This window comes from Mastomys coucha, unplaced genomic scaffold (genome assembly GCF_008632895.1).
Source record: "Mastomys coucha isolate ucsf_1 unplaced genomic scaffold, UCSF_Mcou_1 pScaffold8, whole genome shotgun sequence".
Taxonomy (NCBI): domain Eukaryota; kingdom Metazoa; phylum Chordata; class Mammalia; order Rodentia; family Muridae; genus Mastomys; species Mastomys coucha.
Window position 1 is genome coordinate 6,940,976 of NW_022196914.1, and position 10,635 is coordinate 6,951,610.

A 10,635-nucleotide genomic window follows, 5' to 3' on the forward strand; every position below is an offset into this window, starting at 1 on the left:
ACATTTTTTTTTAAACTCCTCTGTGATCAGTGCTGGAGGAAGAAATTTCCTGACAGTTTCTCCTCTTGCCACGCATGACAGGGGATACTCAGGAAGAAACAAAAAAGTTTCGGGAATTTCCAAGCTACCCATCTGGTCTTGGGATATGGAAGTTTCTGGAGAATGACTGGGCAATGGCTGCCTTGACCACCACATTCTTGGGCCTTCTGGGCTTGCTGAACATCTGGATAATACAAACTGAGTGCTTTTCTACTGGAACTGCCCTGGAAGTAGGGGTATGGGAGTAGTAGATTTTCCAGAATTGCTATTTCCCCAGGATCCCAAGTTAATCCACCCCTAGGTAATTTATCTATGAAGCATTATAAGCAAAAGAGAAAAGGTGTTTTTATCCACAGCAACCACGGCAAATGGTTCTTTTGTGCCTACAACACAGAGAAAGGCTAACTCAACAAAGACGGTATGACCTCTGTCTCCCTGGAGCTTCACCAGTGCATGAGTTTCAGATCCCTTGGAAAGCTAGGCCTTCCTTAGTGGAAGAGTCACTACTGCTCCTGTTCTTTCAGTACCATTGAATGCAACTGGACACAGAACCCGGGCAGACCCACGGACGTCTGGACTTAAGAGGAGGTAGGGACATACAGGAGAAGAAGGCACATAGGGAAGCAATGTTTATTTAGTAGAGAGATGACCTTGCATAACCTAGTCAAGACTCTGCATTCAGGCACAATCCCTTACCCTGAAAGCTCTCTAGAACAGGGTCCTGCAGCCTCATTTTACTATGGACTATAGGCAGTAAACGAGGCCAAGCATGGCTAAGGACATAATTTTCAAGCTCATGATGTGGCCTTATTCTTCAGAGAGAAAGGTAAAGCATCTCTTACATGTCCACAATGGACACAAATTATCTCTATAAGCTCCATGCGGTTGGTTCAGCCAGGAGCTGCAGCTGAGGTGGCAAGGCTAAGGCAAGGGGTAAAGCCTCATGGGGCTCTTTTTATAATGGAAGCCTCGATTTTAACATTGTTACAGGATGCTAAAGGGACACAGAAGATGGCTTCTCAGCCTCTCAGCCCCACCTCAGTGTGAATATTCCAACAGTTGGGTTGGACTAGAAATATAAAGCCAGATAAGACTTAATTCCACAATGCCTTTAAATCTTAAATTCTTACTGTTACCAGTTAATAAGTTCTGTCCTCAAATAAGTATCCTGAGCAGGAAAACAAAGTGTTGACAGATGATGACGTATGGAAAATCCCGCACTGGAAAAGGGATCACCTTTCTTTCATTAGTTCTTCGAATTTTTATGTAAGGATCGTTAAGGGGGAGAGCAAAGTTGACTTTCGATTGGGAGTGCCTTCGGAGAGATAGATAGGGAGAGAGCCTTGCCTTTTATCTTTTGTAAAATGGAAGCAGGGATTTCCACAGGACTTCTATGTACAGTAATAGAACAGAATGAACTTTGGCACAAGTAAAACATGGACAGACCCTGGGACCACACTAATTGAGGAAGCTAGAGGCTACATACATAACTCCATTTACATGAAATATTAAGAAGAGGCAAACCTAGTGAGCTTGCAAGCTCATTAATGATTGTTAGGGGAGAGGCTGGGAATGGCTACCTAGTGAGATCCCAGTTTCTTAAGGGGCGATGAACCTCACTGTGAAACTGAACTGCAGATTTTAAAATCATTCACATGCTTAGTTTTATGTGATGTGCCTTTTATCACAACTGAAAATAGAGACTAGACTGGGGTCTCTTCTTTGCCATCTATTCTAAACAGAACAAACAGGAAATAAGGAACAAATTTCATAAGGTCTGCCTGCCCGTTTCTAAGTTGCTAATCTAAAATTTGTCTTCATTTTAGTGACGGTTGTCATGATTAAAGCTGTCAGAAGCACTTATCTTGTCTTCCACTGGGATGACTATAAAAAGCTGTCTTATGCAGACACCTGGTCACAAGGAATAGTTCCAGGAAAGCTGCAGTAGATTAGTACAAAAGACACCATCCATCACCAGAAACATCAGGACAAAAGGATAGACTTCCGGGCCTCCCGAGGTTCAGTGAGTCGGAACGTCTTTTTAAAGCACCTTAGGCAATCCTAGTGCAGAAGCTCCCTAGACTGAGAGCCGCTAGTCCGGAGTACGAAAGAAGAAACAGTTTCTTGAATGTCTCCTGTGGGTGAGGATTGCTAGATTTGTATACAGAGCACCTACAACCGTGGGTCATCCATACTCTCTTGGGCCTTTACTAACCATGAACACATCAAGGGCCCTAGGAAGAGGCTCTATCTCTATAGAACTGGAGATAAGGATGAATACCCCACCTGCTTTACCTAAACTCAAAGGGAAATGAAGGTTTTAAGAGAAGAGCCAGGTAATGAGGACTTGGGGCTCTGTGAGCCATACGGCCGCTGCTCTAATTATTCAGTTCTGCCTTATTAGTCCAGGGGCAGCCATGGACCAGACTTAGGGAAGAACCAGCACCACGCCATGTTTGCCAGCTCTGCTATAAATGTAGGACTTCTAGAAGTCCTCAGAAAAGTGCCCCAGTCACCACCTGGAGAAACCGGCCAATAACAACCCCACACCCACACTTCTTTCAGAGCGGCTGGAATCTCTGGCGATGGAAGCTACTGGCATTACAAGCAGCTGCTTCTGAGGACACCCAAGTGAAGCTCAGTCGGGCATGGTGGCACACACGTTTAGTTCCAGGATTGAAGATTCAGAGGTAGGCACATATCTGTGAGTTCAAGGCCAATAGGGTCAACACAGTGAGTTTCAGATAGCCAAGAGTACAGAGAGTCCTTTTCTTAGCAAGATCAAAAAAAAAAAAAAAAAAGTAAGGCTCTAGGATTAGGAGGTCATAAGTATAATAGAATCCATATGAGAGGCCTAGGGGCTCCAAAGTCACTGATCTCAATACCACTACCAGGGTAAAGATGACCTCCCCGCCTCTTTCTCTCTCCACAGAGTTTTAATTATGGCAAGCAGGAATCTGATGCGTGCAAACATAAAGCAAAGAAACTTACTATAGTGCTCATGCAACCACGACCTCTGCTAGAGAGTGTTTCAACAAATCACAAGCAGTAATAAGGTCCGAAAGCTGTGCTGTTTCTTATCTAGGGGAGAACTTATTTTCCATCTGCCAACTGCTTGCAACCCTGGTGCTATTTGTTCTCTGGTGCAATTGTTGGTTGGTTGTTTCCAGGAACAGCTTACGGTCATGAGGGAAAGTTCAATGTATAATTTGGAGTTGGATGGGAAAGGAAACAGACCCAGACACGTTTTAGCATGGGGTTAGGAAGAGGTCAGCACCGGTTTTGTGAAGGCCCCCAAAGCATTGGTCAAACTCCCCTTGATGAATAAGTCAATATTTCGGGGTTTGGTTTATTGGAGACAGATTCCAGAGCAGCTACCACTGCAATGCTCCCCCCGCTTAACAAGCCAGTATTCTCTCTTACGCGGTCTTGCCCTCGCCGTCGTGCTTGGTGGCACTGGCCCCTTTCTTGCCCAGCAGCGAGGCCACCTTCTCAGCATCTCCATTCTCCACAGCCTGCAGCAGACGGTCATCATTCTTGTTCCACTCATTTGTCTGTGGGGCAAAAGGTAGGGGTAGAGGGATGAGCAACAGCAGTCATGGCCAACATCAAACCCTGTTCAAACAAAGCAGCTTTAAAAAAAATGCTTTCCGAGTCACCGTGGAAACACCCCAAAGGCTAGCTTTCCCAAAGAAAGCACCCTCGGTTTAATGAAATACCAGCCATCAGCAAACTCTGACAAAGGGTCACTTCCTTCGGGTACCCTTCCGAAGATGAAGCAAGGCAGGACTACGGGCCAGCTTACTCATTAGCTAATGGCTAGCTAACCTTGACAGCTGGTGCCTGAGAACGAAGCAGGCCTTTGGCCTAGTGCACAGTTCACTCAAGGGCACTGTGCTACCAAACTAATCGGGCCAACAGTTCAAGGTTACCAAGGGCTTAAACATGAGCTCTTCTTTCTGACCGGGGTACCAGGCCTCGATTCTCTGAGCTGTCCAGACTACTGACTCAATGAAGCATCGCTAGGGACAAAAATGGTCTCTGAGCATGTTAGGGCACATCAAACAGCCAGTGCAACTGAGGAACGGAATTCTTAAAACTTTGAGAAACCACTAGGAAGTACCCCATGGAACAGTGCAGCCTGGTATGATCGCTTCCTATTGCATTTTTATTGAACTTTGGGCAATGCTACTCACCTTCCAGCAGCAACAGTTTACTAACAAACACAGAAAGAGGCATCATCTCCACTACAAACCAAGCTTCCCATCAAAAGGAAGGCAATAGCGTGAATGGCGTGGAGGACACCAGAGTTCATTACCAGTCTAAGACGTGTCACTTAGCCATAGCACACGCTAAGAAACACACAGGCGCTTGTTTTCTCCCAGAGTTCATTTTATAAACAAGAGAACGATTCACTCAAGTACATTCAGGGCCAGTGATCTCTAGCTACATTATCTTGAAGTGGAAAAGTATGGTCCTAATCCTTCCCTAACCTAAATTGACTAAACTAAAACTGGATTGGGCCGGTCAGAAGAATGTGAAATCTTAACTGCGGGGCTGAAAGTACTTAAGCTGAGCAAGGCCACATGAAAGGATTTTCTGTCTGCTGCTGCTAAGGCTCTCTGTTCTCCAATGAAAAATCCCAATGGTGAGGGTTTCCTAAATCAGCTCCAGGTGGACCTCTGGGGAGGACACGGCAAGAAAGGTCCCCTTCCTATACAGCAAGGGCACTTGTCTGAGATCTGAAGGGACCCTGATCTTGGCTCTATGAGCCTCGTTGAGCAAATGAAGCAAAGAGAAGATGGATTCTTCTAGGTGGATGCTCAATAATCTGCAACACCATTCAGTCTGTAAGTGCTGCACACGGGGTGCAAGGTGGGCCAGGGGACGCGGCCGGGTGCTCATACATAGCAGGGAGCTTAAGAGTTTGAATGGGGCTAGAGAGATGGCTTAGCAGTTAAGAGCACTGGCTGTTCTTCCAGAGGTCCTGAGTTCAATTCCCAGCAACCACATGGTGGCTCACAACCATCTGTAATGGGGTCTGATGCCCTCTTCTGGTGTGTCTGAAGACAGCTACCACGTACTTATAATAAATAAATAAATAAATAAATCTTTTTTTTTTAAAAAAAAAGAGTTTGAATGGAGGAAGAGTTCAGAGAAAACTAGAAGGCAGAGCTAGAAAAGTGACCCCGACTTTTTTCTAAAGTTAATCTTCCTTAGGAAGCCCCTCCCTACACACTTGTACATACATATTATCTCCTTAGCCAGGCACAGTATGGGCATGCTTGAGAAGCATTCTGATACCATTGCTCTTAGCAATCCAGAAAACAACTCCTCTTTCCTAGCCATATCCTTACGTCTCCTGTCCCTCCACCATGAAGCACAACGTTGACAGAAAAGACACCAGCAGGCGCTCAGGTTTAACATATCAAGTGCCTGATGAAACATCTGGCTAGTATAAAGGTACACATGGGGCTACGGTAACAGTTACTCCTTCTGGAAAATCACATAAAAACAATGGAAGCCTCTGCTTTAGAACACTCCTCTCTCTCACCCACCACCTACATGCACACCACCTTCTAAAGCTGACCAGGGCCTCGCAGGCTCTCAGGACCTTCCCAGTGACCTCTCTCTGCATCTCTGCTCTGCTGTGTCCTCTGGGGCCACCTACTCAGCTCACTGAAGCCTACTGTCTAGACGAGATGAAATATGGCATGCTGCTTTTGCTGGGGAGGGGGCGTCTGGTTTGTTCCGTTTTATCCCAAATCTTCAGTTCCCTGAAGACACTGAACTGCAGCTTTTGTTTCTTATATCCCTGGTGCCTGGAGAATGCTCAGTATGTGCTCCCTCTTGACTAATCTAAATCTCTCTTGACTTAGCAAATATTTGCACTGTCATAATAAAATTTTTTTCATTCTCTTGCAAACAATTAAATCATGTTTCAGTCTTTTAAAAATACATTTACAGCTTAGCTTCTCCACAAGAAGGCCAGTTTCCCAAGATTTTTAATTGTGTACACTTTCCCCAAATTTCCTTGCAACTAAGATGCCAAACCTCATAAATTCAATCAGGGTGAGCCCAGCGTCTCCCTCATGAGAACCACCCAGCTGCCGATTGAGTCCATAGACACCTGGTCCCATTCTGAAGATTCTGGCCCAGTGTTTAAGGTGGTTCCCAGGAATCCATTAGGTTCAACAACTAAGCTCACTGACCCCATTCAGGGACATTCAAAATCTATGTCAAGGTTGGCTAGAGAATTTGAAGCAATTTTGTTCTCCACAAGGCCTTAACAGGAATGGGATAGGAAAATGAGAGAAATTCTCCATTCTAGCACTACTATGTTATCTCCCACAAAAGCTTAGCAAACATTAGGCCTTCATTTATGGATATGTGATCAATGTGTCCATCAGATCTGTTGTAGAATGTTAACAGAAGCACTCAAAAGAGAAAAAAAAAAATCTATAAATGGCCCAAATGCCCAAAAAGATTATTACAGTATAGTCAACAAGGGGAGGCTCAAGGCAACCAAAGTGAACAGCACAGGCGGTTATCAGAAACAAATGCTACGTGAAGTTAAGTTCAAACATGCAAAGCCCCACTTCGTACGACTGTGTGCAAACAAAGAAAAATTCAGGAGAAATAGAATGGCACTGTGCAGAAATAGGGTGAAAGTCAGGATAGTGGTTAGGAGCTGGGGTGCTGTATCTGATGAGAAAGGTATGTGCAGGAATACACACAGACCCTGGTCTGTTCTGCAACCTGGCTAGTGTCTCTGCAGACACTCACTTAGTAGCTACCTGATAGTTATATATCTACCTATCTATATCTATAGATATACCTATATAACTCTATACCTATATAAGTAGATCTATAGGCATAGGTAGGTATAACTATATACCTATATAACTACATACCTATATAGATAGGTCTATAGATATATAGAATATTCATATATATTTCTCTATAGGTAATTAATAAATCACATTTCTCTTCCTCTCACTCCCATATAGAGAACATCGTGTGAGTCAGTGCCTGGTTAAGTTGACATTGGTCCAGTATGCTTGGTTGGACACTTTCCCACCTGTCTCTTTATGTCTACTATGGAGACAAACCTGCTGCCAAAACCTGGCTCTTAATCTTCTGCAAGATTCATAAACCCACATAGTGATGAAGCCATAGGTTGCCAGCAGATTCATGCATATACACATAAAACATGTATGTATTTTCAAAGAGTCTCACTGAGCTGCCCAGGCCAGTCTTGAACTTGATCTGTATCCAGGGCAGCCTTAACCTTGTGTTCCTCCTCCACTAGTCTGTGGGCTAACTGGGGCAATGGGTCTATACCATCAAACTGAGCTTATTACTCTTGAAGTAGATGATCTGCCCTCTTCCTGTTTAGCTAATGCTCCATAAATCTTTTAACATCTACAACAAACATCTACTTGTACAGCTACAATCTGACAGTCCATTATGGATAGAGAGGCAGGTAACACCTTAATGCAAACTTTCTACTACATTCCTTGGAAATCACATTTTAAGGGACCCCAGAGAAAGCTTCCTGGACATGAAATTATTTTATTGAATGTGGCTTCACTTTTCCAGGAGACTGTTTAAACAGACATTATTTCAACAGAGCAGGAGGCCACATTTGCAAGTTCAGGAAGCCATATGTTACACTCCAGAGACATGTGTAATGTGTCAGCTATGAAGGCCTGCATGTGGGAAAGCCAGAGCTTAGCCTCAGTGCGGGCTCCTGATATTCCTGCTCATATATCACAAAGGAGATTTTCAGTGGCTAGCCAGTAAGTCTCCTAGCTATCAAATCATTTCCAAATGACACCTACTTGCTCACAGCTCTTCCCATGAAGCCTGGCCTCTGAAAGCCCTGACTGTCTCCATCCAGGGGAGCAAACAGAATGTCACTGTGATGAATGCCGGGGCTTTGGCAACCAACATCTGCCCTTGGCCAGACATGGCATCTTTTTTTTATTTTGGTTTAATCATGGAAAACTGAAAAACCAGTAGAAATCCAGTGGTCACAGACATCTGGCCAACGGGCAGGCTTGAGTTTTGAAATCTATCAGCCCTACAAAGTAGTCCACTGGCACAGAAGTGAGCCAGGAAGAAAAAAAGATAGTTTCTTGGAGTCATTAAGAAAGATGCTGAAGCCCAAACCATTGCAAACTGAAGTGACTCTTGTACGGGCCTCCTGAAGCCGCCATCAGAGGAAATCTATTTGAGAGATTATGCTTGGAAAGGTTTCATTTTCCCTTCCAAGCCTATGGAGAAAACCAGATTGCTTTGCCAATACAACCAGCAAGGCTAAGGTAGGAGGCAAATAGTACTTTTACTGGAAAGATTTCAGAGTCATGCTATCCAGAAAAAAAAAAAAAATAGCACATACTTCAAAACTTTAAGATCAGACAATAAACAGGCAAGCTTCCTGGTCCTAACCAGTTTTCCCTAAAGTTTCACTGTAATAGCCAGTACTTGGTAATGTCTACCTACTAGATGTAAAGTGATCAAGAGCATACAGATGTTTGTTACACAGATAGGAGATAAGCCCTATCATTTGTTCAGTTGTCCAACAAGTATTTATTTAGCTCCTTTTACATGAGCAGCATAGCCTTTACTGGCTTTTCTGTAACTTTGCAAAGATAAATTCTAACATAACCAGGAGCGTGCTAACAATAAGAGTTAGTGTCCCCTAAGGTGTGTGAAACATGGAGCCAACCCTATAGAAAGTAGAGAATGCTCAGTCAGGTAAGCATATTTTCTGACCAGACCATGCAGGGAATGATACTCAGGTAAATGAAGAAGAGTCATGGTGAAGGATGCAGGTGCATTCAGCAGATGGTGTAGACATGGGTGGAGGATGCAGGTACACTCAGTAGACAGGAGTTGATCCAGTAGACAGGAGTTGATCCAAGTAAAGCCTTAAAAGACAGCTCTCTTTTCATCCATGGAACGCCAAGATTACTAGTACCTCATGACATAAATATCTGACTTTTCTCCTACGGCAGGAAACCCAGCACTTTCATGAAGACCTTCCCACATATGTGCAGTGATTCTGGAGCAGCAGCTGAGACATCCATTTGGGAATGGGTTTGCCCTCCCTACATTTCATCCAAGGTTATTCACACACCTAGGTTATACTGTGTCTGCCGCTCACCCTGAAATGTCACCTTCCCATTTTCTGAACTCTGCCACGGTTCCCGAAGCCTTTCCAAATGCTGATCGCTATGTTATGGACATAATAAGATTAATTAAACACCTCCTTGCAAAAATCAGGCAGGTCACTCTGCCAACAGACTTCAACATACAGTTGCTCAGGGAGGCATCATTTCCTGGGCTTGAGTCCCGGACTGTGCAAAAATGGAGAAAAGCAGCCCAGAGTACAAATAGGCACGGATTCACTCTTTCTCCATTCTTGACTGTGAATATGAGTGCTTCAAGTTCCTGACTCCCTGCCTACCTCAGATGCTGTACTGTATTCCTAACCTAGGACCCAAATAAAGTTTCTCCCTCATCACGGCAGTAGACGTCACAGTGCAGTCGTTTTTCTTTCCTCTGCATTGGGCGCCACTATGGACGAACCCCTTCTCCACCTTCTTCTGTCTAAGGCAGTGATTATACTTACATTCTCCACCCTATGACCATAGCCCATCAGTGTTAAAATGCCGCATTTAAATACACTGGGGGTTGTAGTGCAGTGATGGAATGCTTGCCTAGCACCTGGGTTTGACCCCAAGAGCTGCAAATAAATAAACTCATGCAATATACAATTGCATTGAAATTAACCTAAGTCTAGAAATAGGAAAGGCAATTATATCCTTCAAAGAGAAAATTCCCTCCATCTAATTTGGTGCTCTCAACCACTCAATTACTCATATTGATATGAAGAGATGAAATCTAAGGTTAGCAATTATGTTTAGTCCTGGGAATGGAAAGATGAGATAAAAGAATGTTGTCCATTAGGAAGACCCCAGGCTTTGAGGGCAGAAACACACCTAGAAACTGTCAAGTTTCTATGAACACCCAGAGAGAATCTTACTTACCACCTAAAAAAACTAAAAAAAAAATGAGCCGGGCGGTGGTGGCATGCACCTTTAATCCCAGCACTTGGGAGGCATAAAGGCAGGTGGATTTCTGAGTTCAAGGCCAGCCTGGTGTACAGAGTGAGTTCCAGGACAGCCAAGGCTACACAGAGAAACCCTGTCTCGAAAAAACAAACAAACAAACTAACAAAAAAGCTAGGAACTTCACTACATTAGATATAATATCAACAATAATTCTATGAGGCTAGTAATATTCGCTGCTCATTTTACCCATGAGGAAACTAGAGCACAGAAAGATTAAGGGACTTGTATAATGCCATCCCATTCACGGACAGGCGATTTTCTTAAGAGAAGAAAGTAACAGCTCAATGGGAAGGGAAACAGAGGAAGGACTTTTACAATGAAAGGTGGTAAAGCAAATGCAGAGACTGAGGCAAGCCAGGGCATCAGTAGGGAGAGGATGAAGAGCAAAGGGGAGCGCAGCGGATATCTGACAAGAGATCAGTTGATCTTTTTTTTTTTTTTTTTTTTTTTTTTT

At 43.9% G+C, this 10,635-nt stretch overlaps 1 protein-coding gene across 6 annotated transcripts in view; it reads right to left on the reverse strand.

Annotated features, from left to right (window-relative positions):
- The window catches only part of Rai14 (retinoic acid induced 14), a 134,843-nt gene that overhangs the window by 51,195 nt on the left and 73,013 nt on the right, over positions 1 to 10,635 (reverse strand). For all 6 annotated transcript variants that reach the window (XM_031360358.1, XM_031360359.1, XM_031360356.1 and 3 more), the window contains one exon: positions 3,463 to 3,593. In XM_031360358.1, the coding sequence (XP_031216218.1) occupies positions 3,463 to 3,593 (131 nt within the window). The remainder of the gene's footprint in view (positions 1 to 3,462; positions 3,594 to 10,635) is intronic.